Here is an 18,279-nt window from a genome sequence, read left to right as displayed (position 1 = left end):
TGAAACCTCTCACGTCTTCTCTCTTCTCACTGTTACCTCTCATTCTTGGAGGAGTTCAGAGATCAGACGTTTGAGATTCACCCCATGGATTCCAGACTCCCTCGTGAGCAGTTAGCATTTCTCCCATAGACACGACCATATGAAATGAAGTGAAGGAAGGGGATAAGACCTCAGAGAGCTTAACTAAGGCAATGTTTAAGTGTTGGGGGGGACTCTTTATCTGAGTGTCTGCAGAGGTATTCAAGTTGAGTTGAGGAACGGCTCGAGTGACTTGCTGTGGTTGACTGCCGAGCGACGCAGACGTGGAGTGAGTTGATGTGGTGCCGAGGCGTTGCAGTCTCGAATGATAAGGTTCAGAGTGATGGCCTCGAGGGTGGTGTCTCAAACCGAACTGACAGGGTCGGTCAGCGTGACGACAGACGGGGCCCACTCGGTGTGAGGCGGTGCGCAGTCGTGAAGGTCGGTGGTCGGTTCTGTGACAGTTGCTCATCCTCCTCGGTCATGCCTGGCCTGGCTCGCCTGCCGCCTGCCGCTCGGCTGCAGCCTACGTATGTTTGATGGCTGTCGGGAGTGAGGAGCGGTGCAGGAGTCCTGTTTCCCACAGACGCCTCCATGTCAAGCAGATACCTGTGGCGGCTGCAAGGAGAGTGACAACTTCCTATGAGCAGAGGAGAGAAAACATTTCCTCTGTTCTTTTTTCCCTGACACTCCAGGTCCCAGGGGATTTCCCTCCCTCATCCTCCATCCCTCCCTCATCCTCCATCCCTCCCTCCTCCTCCATCCCTCCCTCATCCTCCGTCCCTCCCTCCTCCTCCATCCCTCCCTCATCCTCCATCCCTCCCTCCTCCTCCATCCCTCCCTCATCCTCCGTCCCTCCCTCCTCCTCCATCCCTCCCTCCTCCTCCATCCCTACCTCATCCTCCATCCCTCCCTCATCCTCCATCCCTCCCTCCTCCACATCTCGTCCTCCACCTCCTCTGGCCCTCCCTCATCCTCCATCCCTCCCTCATCCTCCATCCCTCCCTCATCCTCCATTCCTCCCTCCTCCACATCTCGTCCTCCACCTCCTCTGTCCCTCCCTCCTCCACCTCTCCTCCTCTACCTCTCCTCCTCCTCCGTCCCTCCCTCCTCCACCTCTCCTCCTCCACCTCTCCTCCTCCTCCGTGCCTCCCACCTCCACCTCTCCTCCTCAGCCTCTCCTCCTCCACCTCTCCTCCTCCTCCGTGCCTCCCTCCTCCACCTCTCCTCCTCCACCTCTCCTCCTCCTCCGTGCCGCCCTCCTCTACCTGTCCTCCGCCCCTCCCTCCTCCACCTCTCCTCCTCCACCTCTCCTCCACCTCTCCTCCTCTGTCCCTCCCTCATCCACCTCTCCTCTTCCGTGCCTCCCTCCTCCACCTCTCCTCCTCCGTGCCTCCCTCATCCACCTCTCCTCCTCTGTCCCTCCCTCATCCACCTCTCCTCCTCCGTCCCTCTCCTTCTCCCTTCTTCTCCTCCTCTACCCCTCCTCCACTTCTCCTCCTCCGATTCCTCTCCTCCACCTCTCCTCCTCCGTCCATCCCTCCTCCACCTCTCCTCCTCCATCCCTCCCTTCTCCACCTCTCCTCGTCCGTTCCTCTCCTCCTCTGTTCCTCTCCTCCTTCATTCCTCTCCACCTCCTCTCCACCTCTGTCCTCTATCTCTCCTCCTGTGTTCCTCTCCTCCTCCATCCCTCTCCTCCTCTGTCCGTCCTTCCCTCCTGCACCTCTCTTCCTCCGTGGGGCTTTGCCCTTTGAAATCCTCTCTCTGAGTTTCCAGCAGTACGTTTGGATAAGATCGTGTCTCCTCTACCGACATGGTTCTGTGTGTGATAATTGTAGTGTGTGTTTAATCACTGTGTGTTTGATTGCCTGCATGTGTGTGTGCCTGTATAAGAATCATCGCTGTGTGTGTATTTAATCGCTGTGTGTGTATTTAATCGTTGTGTTGTGTGTACTTCAGCGTTTGAGTGTGTGTTTTGGTATGTGTGTGTGTATTGTTCATGTTGTTTGATGCTGTGTGGGGAATGACGTGTCTTAAAGTAAGTAACACAACCCCAGGGTCAGTACTGAAGAGAGAAAAATACTCTCTGTTCTGCCTTCCCTCTGCCTTGCCTCTGTCTTACCTCTGCCTTCCCGCTCTCTTCTCTCTGCCTCCCTGTCTTCCCTCTGCCTTGCCTCTGCCTTTTCTCTGCCTTCCCTCTGTCTTCCCTCTGCCTTCCCTCTGCCTTCCCTCTGCCTTCTCTCTGCCTTCCCTGTGCCTTCTCTCTGCCTCCCCTCTGCCTTCCCTCTGCCTTCCCTCTGCCTTCCCTCTGCCTTCCCTCTGCCTTCCCTCTGCCTTCTCTCTGCCTTCTGTCTGCCTTCCCTCTGCCTTCCCTCTGCCTTCTCTCTGCCTTCCCTCTGCCTTCCCTCTGCCTTCTCTCTGCCTCCCCTCTGCCTTCCCTCTGCCTTCCCTCTGCCTTCTCTCTGCCTTCTGTCTGCCTTCTCTCTGCCTTCTGTCTGCCTTCCCTCTGCCTTCCCTCTGCCTTCTCTCTGCCTTCCCTCTGTCTTCTCTCTGCCTCCCCTCTGCCTCCCCTCTGCCTTCCCTCTGCCTTCTCTCTGCCTTCTGTCTGCCTTCTCTCTGCCTTCCCTCTGCCTTCCCTCTGCCTTCTCTCTGCCTTCTCTCTGCCTCCCCTCTGCCTTCCCTCTGCCTTCCCTCTGCCTTCTCTCTGCCTTCCCTCTGCCTTCTCTCTGCCTCCCCTCTGCCTTCCCTCTGCCTTCTGTCTGCCTTCTCTTAGCCTTCTGTCTGCCTTCTCTCTGCCTTCTGTCTGCCTTCCCTCTGCCTTCCCTCTGCCTTCCCTCTGCCTTCTCTCTGCCTCCCCTCTGCCTTCTCTCTGCCTCCCCTCTGCCTTCCCTCTGCCTTCCCTCTGCCTTCTCTCTGCCTTCCCTCTGCCTTCTCTCTGCCTCCCCTCTGCCTCCCCTCTGCCTCCCCTCTGCCTCCCCTCTGCCTTCCCTCTGCCTTCTCTCTGCCTTCTGTCTGCCTTCTGTCTGCCTTCCCTCTGCCTTCTCTCCACAATGTCTGAAATGGCATCCTGTTCCCTACAGTGCCTTCTCTCCACAATGTCTGACATGGCATCCTGTTCCCTACAGTGCCTTCTCTCCACAATGTCTGAAATGGCATCCTGTTCCCTACAGTGCCTTCTCTCCACAATGTCTGAAATGGCATCCTGTTCCCTACAGTGCCTTCTCTCCACAATGTCTGAAATGGCATCCTGTTCCCTACAGTGCCTTCTCTCCACAATGTCTGAAATGGCATCCTGTTCCCTACAGTGCCTTCTCTCCACAATGTCTGAAATGGCATCCTGTTCCCTACAGTGCCTTCTCTCCACAATGTCTGAAATGGCATCCTGTTCCCTACAGTGCCTTCTCTCCACAATGTCTGAAATGGCATCCTGTTCCCTACAGTGCTTTCAAAAACTATTTACACCCTTTGACTTTTTCAAAATGTTGTGTTACAGCCTGATTTTAAAATGGATTAAATATATTTTGTGTCACTGGCTTACAAACAATACCCCATAATGTTAAATTGGAATGATGTTTATTATTATTTTTTACAAATTAATTAAAAATTAAAAGCTGAAATGTCTTGAGTCAATAAGTATTCAACCCCTTTGTTATGGCCTAAATAAGTTCAGTAGTAAACATGTGTTTAACAAGTCACATAATAAGTTGCATGGACTCTCTGTGTGTGTAATAATAGTGTTGAACATTTCAATGACTACCTCATCTCTGTACTCCACACAATTATCTGTAAGGTTCCTCAGTCGAGCAGTACATTTTAAACACAGATTGAACCTCAAAGACAACGGTTTTTCAATGTCTTGCAAAGAAGGGCATCTATTAGCAGACACTGGGGGATGAATTCACCTTTCAGTACGACAATAACCTAAATCACAAGGTCAAATAGACAACGGTGTTGCTTACCAAGACTTCATTGAATGTTCCTGAGTGGCCTCATTACAGTTTTGGCTTAAATAGACTTGGAAATCTATAGCAAGACTTGACAATAACTGTCTAGCAATGATCAACAACCAACTTGACAGAGCTTGAAGAATATTTTTAATAATGTGCAAATATTATACAATCCATGTGTTCAAATCTCTTAGAGACCCACAGCTGTAATCACTGCCAAAGGTGATTCTAACATGTATTGACTCAGGGATGTGAATACTAATGTAAATTAAACATTTCTGTATTTCATTTTCAATCAATTTGCAAGAAAAAACAACAACATGTTTTCACTTTGTCATTCTGGGGTTGTAGTGTGTAGATGGGTGAGAAGTCAAATATATTTCATTCATTTTGAATTCAGGCTGTAACACAACATAATGTGGAATAAGTCAAGGGGTCTGAATACTTTCTGAAGGCACTGTAGTGTACATAGTGCCACTTTGGAAACAGCCTCAGTACTAAATAGTTTCACTGTTTCTAAGAATTTAGCATGGATCTATAAACATGTAGAAGATTAGATCACTACAGCAGTGTGTTATGAGCGTACTCATGGCCCACTGTCATTTACTTCTGTAAGTGACTTAGGCTGCATTTACACAGGCAGAGCAATTCTGATCTGGTATTTTGCCTGATTAGTTGGACACGAGAGCTGATCTGATTGGTCAAAATACCAATGAGTGAAAAAAAAGGGAATTGAGCTGCCTGTGTAAACTCACGCAGCCTGAGAGGCTCCAAATCAGACAGACAAAAGGCTGTACAGGTTGTCTTCAGTGAGCCTGAGAGGTCAGTGGGAGTGGAGGAGTTGACGGCCTGTCCTTCTCCAGTCCAGTCAGTAGGCTGTGGATTTGCTAGTCCAATCAGGAGGCTGTGTCCTTCTCCAGTCCAGTCAGTAGGCTGTGTCCTTCTCTAGTCCAATCAGGAGGCTGTGTCCTTCTCCAGTCCAATCAGGAGGCTCTGTACTTCTCCAGTCCAGTCAGTAGGCTGTGTCCTCCAGTCCAGTCAGTAGGCTGTGTCCTCCAGTCTAGTCAGTAGGCTGTGTCCTCCAGTCCAGTCAGGAGGCTGTGTCCTCCAGTCCAGTCAGTAGGCTATGTCCTTCTTCAGTCTAGAGGCTGCTGCTCTATCGCTTTAGAAACCAATCCTATTGTGGCTTCCTCACAGATAAGGCAGGCCACTCAACCCCACTGCACAAGTGCTCTACTGTTCTGGCCGCCTGGGCACCTGTCACTGTGGTAACTGTTGTGGGCTGGAGATAGCTCTGTGTGTGTGTTGGTGTGTGTGTCAGTGTGAATGTGTGTGCATGTTTGTGTGGTTCAGGAGAGGTTTCTGTGCTGTCTTGGGTTATCGCTGTCTGGAACAAGGGGATTTTCTCTCTCTCCTTCTCTCTTTCTTTCTCGCCTTCTTTGCACACTCCCCCTGTTACTAAAGATTTGGTTGATAAAACAACCCCTTAACCAGTGGTTGAACTCAGATGATACCTCAGTCTCCTCTCACACATGGCATCCGTATATCTCCCTACATGTCCTCCACAACTTCCTCTTACCTGTCCTTCACTGCCTTTCTCTTGTTATTACAACAATGAAGATCACTGTAATTGTCATTAGAAGTTCACTAAAAGCCACTCAAACATTCCCTTGCATCCACTCAACTTTGGTTCTGTTTGTATGGATGAGCCTAGTGTGTTGATATGTGTTGCTCACTACATACAGTTATATCCTGAAATAACATTTGCTAAATATGTGTATGTGACCAATTACATTTGCATTGATTTATACTAAACCGTACATTCTAAATAGTATGTCGTATGATTAGGAGACTTTATGTAGTTTTAGTAAGTATGGTGAAATCAATACGGGTTTCCATGGTATTTCCCAAAGATAAACATTCTGAAAACCATGTCATTACTACCTTTTAAGGACATCCCGTTTTGTAATTCAAAGCGTACAGATATCTGGGGTCGTGTCGGTAGTCTGTCTTGCCTACTACTTACAACATACTGTGTACTAATCAAACCACGTCCTATTTAGAACTGCGCTACAGTAAAAACTAATGCAATAAGAAACAAACATCATCCAACATACAGTGCTAGGCCCATCCCTACTGAGAATGCATAATCACATTTATGCATTTATTTTCAACCTTTATGTAACTAGACAAGTCAGTTAAGAACAAATTCTTATTTTACAATGATGGCCTACAACTGCCTTGTTCAGGGGCAAAATGACAGATTTTTACCTTGTCAGCTCAGGGATTCGATCTAGCAACTTTTCAGTTACTGGCCCAACACTCTAACCACTTGGCTACCTGCCGCCCCTAATGCAAAATCACATGATCTTGATTACGGTACAGTGAGTCACATTATCTTGATTATCAGCTGTTGTCAAACACACCTGCGTCTTGAAAGACGATTTAATCTTCCTCAATAGCGTGCACCGAATTCTACTAGATGAAAAGCCAAAATCTGTATGACATCCTGGTATTTAGGCCTACTATATTTTTGCATACCCAATCAGCCTACTATTTAGAATGCTAGTACGGGTATTTGGACATGCAGAAAGAAAGAAAGACAAATAAATGCCTTTGTTCCATCTTGGAGGACAACTTGGACAAACTTCCTGAAGAAGTGCTTGTCACATCGGACGAATCGGCCTATACCTGAATGAACCTGTCAGGAGTGACGCATTGCTTTTTAAGGCCCAGTGATTACACCTTGCCATCCCTTTCTATTTTGTGTGTATGTGTGCCGCTGATTTTTAGGTTCCAACTTTGAAATATGACTTTCTCTCCAAAGGTTAAACAACAAGCCCATGTGATAAATGGCTCTGAGGTCTCGTCTGCCCATTTTATGCCTTCTGACATAAAATAAATACTCCAGTCTCCTCTCAGAGGTGCAGAATGGCAGAAATCAATGGTCTAATTAATTCAACTGCAAAGGAGAAGCAGTACCCCTTCCTACTCACCTCCTTTCCCCCATCCTCCTCCTCCTCCTCTCCTCTTCCTCTCCTCCTTCTCCTCTCCTCCCTCCTTCCCCAGTCCACTTCCTCCACCACCCACACTGGAGTGGATGCTTTAAGCACTCGTGACAAATGATTATTACTGAGGACTAGGAGACACACCTGAATGGTGACGTAATATTAGTCGCCCTGCACTGACTCGATGACACACCGGCCACACGCTCAGTGTAAAGAAAGGTGAGAGGACTATTGGATGGCACTGCAGGCATAGTGTGTATGTGTTTGTACGTGCAAACAATACTCATCCGGTTAAGTTAATGTGTGTGTGTGTGTTTAGTAGCAACATAGACAACTTGCCTTCCTTTTTTCCTCCATACTCTACATCACCTTGATCCTATCACCTCGTATCGACAGTACAGCCGGACGGAGGCTTGACTCCTCAACCTTTATATAGCCGTTTGGAGAAAGGTGGAGGGTGGCTCGTCAGACTGAATTTATCTCCCCACGAAGACTCGGTATAGCAGGAAGGGTTCAGGGCCCGGCAACAGGGGGGCGGCAGGGTTAGCATGGCTTAGTGTGGTGGCTAGCACCTCTACCCCGGAGACGATGACTGAGCTGCTACTGAAGGGATGGATCTATACCACCTGCACCCTCTATACCCCTGTCTCCAACCCTACGGCCTCATGGGTAAAGACTTTAGTGCACTGGCCCTCTAAGTGTCAGGAGAATGGAGCCTTGTGCCTTAGTGTTACTTGATACCTCACTCCATTCCTCGACTTAAATCCCATGAATCACCACTCCACTCTGGGTTTCACGTCTCAGCAACTGCTCCAATCAGCCAAAGTATTATCCAGCCTTTACTAAATCACTTTTTTCCGGTCTTCTTTTCTCCTCTCTAAATCTGCCACTGGTTAACTAATCTTCTTACACCATAAAGCAGGGATCCCCAACTGGCGGTCTCCGGGCCGAATTTGGGCCGCGGTTAATTTTATTTGGCCTCCCAAGATTTCTGAGCAAAATGTTTTTTTTATTTATTATAATAATACTTTTTGAAAATATTTTATTGTTGGACATATAAGACCGTAAAAACACCAGCCAATCAGCTCCAAGTGATTTTCATTTAGGAAATGTGTTCCAAAGTATTCCCACGCATAATAGACAGACATACAGTACAATATGTGATCCATACCAATGTACGCAAGGTTTGAAAGTATTATTTTTATATCCGTTTGGGCTTCTTGCGATAAATTTGCTGTTCACAAATGATTTGTAATTATGTTCCAGCCATACCATCCGCTCAAGAAAAAAAATCGGCCTGCGGCTGAATCTAGTTGATGATCCCTGATATACAGTATTATATGCTACTCTCCCTCCACTACACGTCCTCTCTCGCTCTCACTCTCACACATACAGACTTACACATGCACACACTAAATTGGTTTCCACCCTCGCACGGCCCGTTGAAAGAGAACGGTTACGCTCTAACAGCCGTTTGAGTCGTGGCTCAATGAATGATCATCCCACTAATCCCATCCTACTGAGGCCTAGTATGACACCATGCTACACACACAAACACACACACACACACACACACACACACGCACACACACAGGAACGTGCATAGACCCCCCGAAAAAAAACCCAGACTTTCATAATTTATATCTTAACCTTCATAACATAGCAACTGCCTCTGTTTTTTTAGCATAGGCCTCCTTATTTCTCACTCATCACAAACTGTAAGGAAAGCTAGTTACCTCCTAAACACATGATTGACAAAAAGGGTGTCCTATCAACTGATTGTGATTTTATCTTCAATAGTCTTACAAAATAACTTCGTAATGTAATATTCATCATCTTCTAACTGAAGATATATGTCTGGCTGGCTGGCTAGTGGCTTGTCTGGATATTTTTGTTTTTATATATGTTGGTTAGTTAGACTGTAGACTACCTGTGTTTCTGCTGCTGACTGAGGAAGGGATGGAGTTGGGTCGGAGCGAGGGTCGTTGATGCAGCTGCTCCTCTCTGCTGTGTGTATTAACCAACCCGACCGAATATTGATGGTGATCAAGTGTTATCAAGTGTTAATCAAATGTTATGCTAATGTGGCAGTACTAGGTAGCTAGCTACGCACACAAAATCGGTGACCGTATCTCGAGCCTTGTATGGCTACTGGGATGGCAGGGTAGCCTAGTGGTTAGAGCGTTGGACTAGTAACCAGAAGGTTGCAAGTTCCAAATCAAATCAAATCAAATTTTATTTGTCACATACACATGGTTAGCAGATGTTAATGCGAGTGTAGCGAAATGCTTGTGCTTCTAGTTCCGACAATGCAGTAATAACGAACAACTAATCTAACTAACAATTCCAAAAAAAAAACTACTGTCTTATACACAGTGTAAGGGGATAAAGAATATGTACATAAGGATATATGAATGAGTGATGGTACAGAGCAGCATAGGCAAGATACAGTAGATGATATCGAGTACAGTATATACATATGAGATGAGTATGTAAACCAAGTGGCATAGTTAAAGTGGCTAGTGATACATGTATTACATAAGGATGCAGTCGATGATATAGAGTACAGTATCTACGTATGCATATGAGATGAATAATGTAGGGTAAGTAACATTATATAAGGTAGCATTGTTTAAAGTGGCTAGTGATATATTTACATCATTTCCCATCAATTCCCATGATTAAAGTGGCTGGAGTAGAGTCAGTGTCATTGACAGTGTGTTGGCAGTAGCCACTCAATGTTAGTGGTGGCTGTTTAACAGTCTGATGGCCTTGAGATAGAAGCTGTTTTTCAGTCTCTCGGTCCCAGCTTTGATGCACCTGTACTGACCTCGCCTTCTGGATGACAGCGGGGTGAACAGGCAGTGGCTCGGGTGGTTGATGTCCTTGATGATCTTTATGGCCTTCCTGTAGCATCGGGTGGTGTAGGTGTCCTGGAGGGCAGGTAGTTTGCCCCGGTGATGCGTTGTGCAGACCTCACTACCCTCTGGAGAGCCTTACGGTTGAGGGCGGTGCAGTTGCCATACCAGGCGGTGATACAGCCCGCCAGGATGCTCTCGATTGTGCATCTGTAGAAGTTTGTGAGTGCTTTTGGTGACAAGCCGAATTTCTTCAGCCTCCTGAGGTTGAAGAGGCGCTGCTGCGCCTTCCTCACGATGCTGTCTGTGTGAGTGGACCAATTCAGTTTGTCTGTGATGTGTATGCCGAGGAACTTAAAACTTGCTACCCTCTCCACTACTGTTCCATCGATGTGGATGGGGGTGTTCCCTCTGCTGTTTCCTGAAGTCCACAATCATCTCCTTAGTTTTGTTGACGTTGACTGTGAGGTTATTTTCCTGACACCACACTCCGAGGGCCCTCACCTCCTCCCTGTAGGCCGTCTCGTCGTTGTTGGTAATCAAGCATACCACTGTTGTGTCGTCCGCAAACTTGATGATTGAGTTGGAGGCGTGCGTGGCCACGCAGTCGTGGGTGAACAGGGAGTACAGGAGAGGGCTCAGAACGCACCCTTGTGGGGCCCCAGTGTTGAGGGTCAGCGGGGAGGAGATGTTGTTGCCTACCCTCACCACCTGGGGGCGGCCCGTCAGGAAGTCCAGTACCCAGTTGCACAGGGCGGGGTCGAGACCCAGGGTCTCGAGCTTGATGACGAGCTTGGAGGGTTCTATGGTGTTGAATGCCGAGCTGTAGTCGATGAACAGCATTCTCACATAGGTATTCCTCTTGTCCAGGTGGGTTAGGGCAGTGTGCAGTGTGGTTGAGATTGCATCGTCTGTGGACCTATTTGGGCGGTAAGCAAATTGGAGTGGGTCAAGGGTGTCAGGTAGGGTGGAGGTGATATGATCCTTGACTAGTCTCTCAAAGCACTTCATGATGACGGATGTGAGTGCTACGGGGTGGTAGTCGTTTAGCTCAGTTACCTTAGCTTTCTTGGGAACAGGAACAATGGTGGCCCTCTTGAAGCATGTGGGAACAGCAGACTGGTATAGGGATTGGTTGAATATGTCCGTAAACACACCGGCCAGCTGGTCTGCGCATGCTCTGAGGCGCGGCTGGGGATGCCGTCTGGGCCTGCAGCCTTGCGAGGGTTAACACGTTTAAATGTCTTACTCACTTCGGCTGCAGTGAAGGAGAGACCGCATGTTTTCGTTGCAGGCCGTGTCAGTGGCACTGTATTGTCCTCAAAGCGGGCAAAAAGTTATTTAGTCTGCCTGGGAGCAAGACATCCTGGTCCGTGACTGGGCTGGGTTTCTTCCTGTAGTCCGTGATTGACTGTAGACCCTGCCACATGCCTCTTGTGTCTGAGCCGTTGAATTGAGATTCTACTTTGTCTCTGTACTGGCGCTTAGCTTGTTTGATAGCCTTGCGGAGGGAATAGCTGCACTGTTTGTATTCAGTCATGTTACCAGACACCTTGCCCTGATTAAAAGCAGTGGTTCGCGCCTTCAGTTCCACACGAATGCTGCCATCAATCCACGGTTTCTGGTTAGGGAATGTTTTAATCGTTGCTATGGGAACGACATCTTCAACGCACGTTCTAATGAACTCGCACACCGAATCAGCGTATTCGTCAATGTTGTTGTCTGACGCAATACGAAACATCTCCCAGTCCACGTGATGGAAGCAGTCTTGGAGTGTGGAGTCAGCTTGGTCGGACCAGCGTTGGACAGACCTCAGCATGGGAGCTTCTTGTTTTAGTTTCTGTCTGTAGGCAGGGATCAACAAAATGGAGTCGTGGTCAGCTTTTCCGAAAGGGGGCGGGGCAGGACCTTATATGCGTCGCGGAAGTTAGAGTAACAATGATCCAGGGTCTTTCCACCCCTGGTTGCGTAATCGATATGCTGATAAAATTTAGGGAGTCTTGTTTTCAGATTAGCCTTGTTAAAATCCCCAGCTACAATGAATGCAGCCTCCGGATAAATCGTTTCCAGTTTGCAGAGAGTTAAATAAAGTTCGTTCAGAGCCATCGATGTGTCTGCTTGGGGGGGGATATATACGGCTGTGATTATAATCGAAGAGAATTCTCTTGGTAGATAATGCGGTCTACATTTGATTGTGAGGAATTCTAAATCAGGTGAACAGAAGGATTTGAGTTCCTGTATGTTTCTTTCATCACACCATGTCACGTTGGCCATAAGGCAAGTTCAAATCCCCGAGCTGACAAGGTACAACATTTGTCGTTCAGTTAACCCACTGTTCCTAGGCCGTCATTGAAAATAAGTTCTTATTTTTAAAATAAAAAATACCGGGTGCTCGCAATCTCTGTACAGGGCATGTGGGGGTGTGTGTTCTTGCGGGCAGTGTGTTCAGAACAACAATGACAAAAATGGTATAAAATATATGTAGAGTACCAGTCAAAGGTTTGGACAGACTTACTCAATCAAAGGTTTTTCTTTATTTTTACTATTTTATGCATTGTAGAATACTAGTGGAGACATCAAAACTATGAAATAACACATGGAATCATGTAGTAACCAAAAAAGTCTTAAACAAAATCACATTATAGATTCTTTAAAGTAGCCACGCTTTGCCTTGATGACAGCTTTTCACACTCTTGGCATTCTCTCAACCAGCTTCACCTGAAATTATTTTCCAACAGTCTTGAAGGAGTTCCCACATATGCTGAGCTGTCATATGCTGTCCAACTCATCCCAAACCATCTCAATAGGGTTTAGGCCAGGTCATCTAGCACTCCATCACTCTCCTTGGTCAAATAGCCCTTACACAGCCTGGAGGTGTGTTTTGGGTCATTGTCCTGTTGAAAAACAAATGATAGTCCCACTAAGTGCCAGGGTAGCCTAGTGCTTAGAGCGTTAGGCTAGTAACCGAAAGGTTTTAAGTTCGAATCCCTGTGCTGGCAAGGTTGTTCTGCCCCTGAACAGGCAGTTAACCCACTATTCCTAGGCCATCATTGAAAATAAGAATTTGTTCTTAACTGACGTGCTTAGTTATATAAAGATAAAATGGTGTATTGCTGCAGAATTCTGTGGTAGCCATGATGGTTGAGTGCCTTGAATTCTCAATAAATCACAGATAGTGTCACCAGCACTGCTTCATGTTAGGAACCACACATGTGGAGATCATCTGTTCACCTGCTCTGCGCCTCCCAAAGACAGTAGGCTGTGTCTCATCCAGCAGGCTGTGTCTCATCCAGCAGGCTGTGTCTCATCCAGCAGGCTGTGTCTCATTCAGCAGGCTGTGTCTCATCCAGCAGGCTGTGTCTCATCCAGGAGTTCACATTATGTCTTCAGGAGGGACTTTTTCCCTCTTGTACAACTTCTGCTTTCTCCACACCTCTCTGATTCTCTCTCTCTCTGTCTCTCCAACATCTGTCTCTCTCTGATTCTCTCTCTCTCTGTCTCTCTCAACATCTGTCTCTCTCTGATTCTCTTTCTCTCCAGCATTTATCTCTCTCTGATATTCTATATCTTTCCATCTCACTCTGTCTCTCTCTATGTCTGTCTCTATATCTCCTCCAGCCACAGCTCATCCTAGCATATACTGTATCAGAACAGCTTGTGAGGGGTGTCTTGTTTCCCTCATTCATTCATTTACTTGTGGCTAAATTCATTTGAAGGAGGAGAGGTCAGGTGCCCTGACATCCATCAGCGCCCTCCAGGGAGAGGTAATGAAACGCTGCACACAGGGTTGGAAAAAAACAGCTGTGATGTGTCAGAGATCAGAACACAGGCAATTGCAAAGGTCGTGAATCATATCTGTGTTGGGTATTGAAAATGGCTCTCGCATCAATTTGAGGCTGCTTTGTTCTTTTTCCAGCCTCTGGAAGCAGTCAGAGTATGTGTCTCAAATGACACCCTATTCCCTGAAGTGCACTATGGGCCCTTTCAAAAGTAGTGCACTATGGGCCCTTTCAAAAGTAGTGCGTTATGGGCCCTTTCAAAAGTAGTGCGTTATGGGCCCTTTCGAAAGTAGTGCGTTACTGGCCCTTTCAAAAGTAGTGCGTTATGGGCCCTTTCAAAAGTAGTGCACTATGGACCCTTTCAAAGGGAGTGCGTTATGGACCCTTTCAAAAGCAGTGCGTTATGGACCCTTTCAAAAGTAGTGTGTTATGGGCCCTTTCAGAAGTAGTGCACTATGGGCCCTTTCAAAAATATTGTACTACGGGCCCTGGTCAAAAGTAGTTTACTGTAGGGAGTAGGGTGTCATTAGAGATGCACCCAGAAGCCTGACACACTGGTGTGTGAGCCATCATTCATTTTTATCCTCGTTCATTTCCACGACGACTTTGTGGGACGTGATCGTAACAAATAGTTTGCTGTGCTCCGTTCACAGCGACTTAGATCGACCTGCTAAATCAAACTAGATGAAAAACTATTTGCGCTCCTGTGGCTCGGCTGGTAGAGCATGGTGGTTTTCATTCCCGTTGGAGGCTACCAATACAGATATGGATGCACGCCTGACTGGAAGTTGCTGTGGATAAAAGCAACGGCATATATTAACATTGTTATATGAATCTACTTGTAAAGTACGAGAAGAGTAAGGTCAATTGTAGTTTCATCGTACCTCATAATCACACTATCTCCCGTTTTTATAGAGGGGTGTGGATCATCAGCTCATTCCAACCCAGAGAGTTTTCATTTAGGACGGGGTGATTATCATATTCAATTTGTTCCTCTTGAGTTGGCAGAAAAGGCACAGTCACAGTGACGACTGGAATTCTAACTCACTGGTCATTTATCCAACTCGCCAGCTTAAGCCAACCAAACTGACCCGTAGCAACGCCTTCTTAAGAGGTACATTCAGTAGGTTAATTGGCAGACAACTACACTGCCCTCACACCCCTTGACTTTTCCTTCATTTTTATTGTGTTACAAAGAGGGACTAAAATGGTCAACGATCTACATGAAATACTCAATGTCAAATTGGAAGAAACATTTTAACAATTATAAAAATGTAATGAACAAAAAAAAAATATATATATATCTTGATTAGATAAGTTATTCAACCCCCCTGAGTCAATACATGTTAGAATCACCTTTGGCAGCGGTTACAACTGTGGGTGTTTCTGGGTAATTCTCTAAGAACTGTGCACACCTGGCTTGTACAATATTTGCCCATTAGTCTTTTTAAAATTCTTCAACCTCTGTCAAGTTTGTTGTTGATCATTGCTAGAAAGTCATTTTCAAGTCTTGCCATAGATTTTCAAGCCGATTTAAGTTAAAACTGTTTCTCGGCCACTCAGGAGCATTCATTGTTGTCTTGGTAAGCAACTCCAGTGTACTTTTGGCCTTGTGTTTTAGGTTATTGTCCTGCTGAAAGATCAATGTTTCTCCTAGTCTTGCGGAAAGAAGACTGAACCAGGTTTTCCTCTAGGATTTTGCCTGTGCTTAGGTCTATTTTGTTTAATTTCATCCTAAACTCCATAGTCATTGCCTATGACAAGCATAGCCATAACATGATGCAGCCACCACCATGCTTGAAAATATGAAGAGTGGTATGCAGTAATGTGTTGTATTGGAATTGCACCAAATATTACGCTTTGTATTCATGAAGTATATTTCTTTGCCACATTTTTTGCAGTATCACTAAAAGTACCTTGTTGCTAACAGGATGCATGTTTTTGAATATTTTATTCTGTACAGGCTTCCTTCTTTTCACTCTGTCATTTAGGTTGGTATTGTGGAGTATCTATAATGATGTAGATCCATCCTCAGTTTTCTCCTATCACAGCTATTAAACTCTGTAACTGTTTTAAAATCATAATTGACCTCATGGTGAAATCCCTGATTGGGTTCCTTCCTCTCCGGCAACTGAGTTAGGAAGGACACCTGTATCTTTGTAGTGACTGTGGGTATTGATTGACCGTCCAAATGTAATTAATAACTTCACCATGATCAAAGGAATATTCAGCATCTGAATTTATTTATTCATTTTTACAAATCATGGGTGCTCTTCTTTGCGAGCCGTTGGAAAACCCCACTGGTCTTTGTGATTGAATCTGTGTTAAAAATTCACTACTCGATTGAGGGACCTTACACATAATTGTATGTGTGGGGTACAGAGATGCTAACCACTATTATTGCACACAGAGTGAGTCCATGCAACTCATTATGTGATTTGTTAAGCACATTTTTACTCCTGAACTTATTAAGGCTCGCCACAACAAAGGGGTGGACTAATTATTGACCAAAGACATTGCAGCTTTTCATTTTGTATTATTTCAAACCTTCCACTTTGACATTATGTGGTAATGTGTGTAGATCAGTGACACACCATCTCAATTTAATTCCATTTTAAATTCAGGCTGCAACACAACACAATGTGGAATAAGTCAAAGGACTGTTGTATATCGGCATCTGTCTCATAAAGACCGTAGATTCTGTAGACAACCAGACATATTTGCGGCTGTTAAGCCAACACATCTGTTTATGCTATCCCGCTGCAGTGAAAATACTAATAAATACTAATAAAGGAAGCATTATGCAACATCTTTTGGAGATCTTTTATGTTTTTGTTCATGGAGCCTCTTGCCTGATGTTCTGCTTGATGCCTCCATACAGGTTGGAGGGCTCCTTTTACGAGGTGATGCAGGTGGAGTTTGAGATGGACAACATCATCAACCTACAGTCTACCCAGACCATCCAGTGGCAGATCGAGTATCCCTCCACAGGCACACAGGCAGAGGCCGTCTCCCACCTCTACATCAGCCAGAGAGACATCCAGGGCATCGTACCCCTGGCCGAGGTAAAAAGGAACTAGGAGGACAACATGGGGCAGGACAGGTCATTTAAACAGGGATCTAGGACATCCGTGTGCTGGGGATTCTTTGGAAGCCATTTTATTTTAAATCAGCAATAGAGCTCTCCTCAGTCAAGTCAATGAACATCCATGATTTGAAGACCAGGAAGAAAAGCCCCCCTCCTTGAAATGTCAGAGATGCATATTGACTACTCCTTGATTCCCCAGGGCCAAGCAGATACCCTCCATCTGTCACCTACTCCTTCTCCCCCTCAGAAGAACAAACAAACTGACATGTTCTTTCATTTTGACTTAATAAGCAGCTTTGTCCTCCATCCCACTTCCCTGGAGGCTCTAAACTTCTGAAATGTCAGGCCTTGTACCACCCTCCTGCTCTGCACAGTACCCCTGCTACCCCCCTTCCTGTCCCCCTGTCTACAATAGGCTGGCAGGGGTCAGAGGTGACATGCAGATCAGTAAGAGGGCCTGAGGGAAGATGGATCCCTCTCCCTGAGGGAAGACGGATCCCTCTGCCTGGGCTGGACGGATCCCTCTGCCTGGGGTGGATGGATCCCTCTGCCTGGGCTGGATGGATCCCTCTGCCTGGGCTGGACGGATCCCTCTGCCTGGGGTGGATGGATCCCTCTGCCTGGGCTGGATGGATCCCTCTGCCTGGGCTGGACGGATCCCTCTGCCTGGGCTGGACGGATCCCTCTGCCTGGGCTGGATGGATCCCTCTGCCTGGGCTGGATGGATCCCTCTGCCTGGGCTGGATGGATCCCTCTGGATCCCTCTGCCTGGGCTGGACGGATCCCTCTGCCTGGGCTGGATGGATCCCTCTGCCTGGGCTGGATGGATCCCTCTGCCTGGGCTGGATGGATCCCTCTGCCTGGGCTGGACGGATCCCTCTCCATGGGGGGCCCATGTCTCGGAGCACCTTCTTTTGGGGGGTTAGAGTTCTAGGTTAAGGTTAAGATCGATGTACATTCTTTCCCTATCCCAGTTCACACACCTGATTCAACTTATCAAGGGCTTGCTTATTCGTTGACCAGTTTAATTGGGTGTAAGTGGAGCGGCTGGCAGTGCTCGGGTGGAGGTTTGGGAAACGCTGCTCTACAGGAAGTTATGAATTTAAGGATTATTATAATAGTTTGTAAATATTGTGAAGTGTATGGGTGTAGATTAAGATCCAACGACCTAGTATGGTGTAATACTAATTTACCAGAGGTGGTTTAAAATTATTATTATTTTGATATTTTTCTTTATGGATCAACTAGTTAGATAAACTTGAATATTGTAGATAGATTGTAGATTCCATCAATGTAATTGTCTGCATCATTTCCAATCCCCCGTATATTTTTTGGTAAATATACAGTACCAGTCAAAAGTTTGGACACACTTACTCATTCAAGGGTTTTTCTTTATTTTTTAAAACTATTTTCTACATTGTGGAATAATAGTGAAGACATCAAAACTATGAAATAACAGATATCATATGGAATCATGTAGTAACAATATATTTTAGATTTGAGATTCTTCAATGTATCCACCCTTTGCCTTGATGACAGCTTTGCACACGCTTGACCTTCTCTCAACCAGCTACATAAGGA

At 46.3% G+C, this 18,279-nt stretch overlaps 1 protein-coding gene across 1 annotated transcript in view; it reads left to right on the top strand.

The window, feature by feature from the left end:
- si:dkey-215k6.1 (transmembrane protein 132C) overlaps nucleotides 1-18,279 on the top strand; it is a 465,782-nt gene that overhangs the window by 331,700 nt on the left and 115,803 nt on the right. The window contains exon 4 of the mRNA XM_042320275.1: nucleotides 16,492-16,675. Within this exon, the coding sequence (XP_042176209.1) occupies nucleotides 16,492-16,675 (184 nt within the window). The remainder of the gene's footprint in view (nucleotides 1-16,491; nucleotides 16,676-18,279) is intronic.

This window comes from Oncorhynchus tshawytscha, linkage group LG04 (assembly GCF_018296145.1).
Source record: "Oncorhynchus tshawytscha isolate Ot180627B linkage group LG04, Otsh_v2.0, whole genome shotgun sequence".
In the NCBI taxonomy this organism is placed as follows: Eukaryota; Metazoa; Chordata; class Actinopteri; order Salmoniformes; family Salmonidae; genus Oncorhynchus; species Oncorhynchus tshawytscha.
This window is presented reverse-complemented; position numbering and strand designations above follow the sequence as displayed.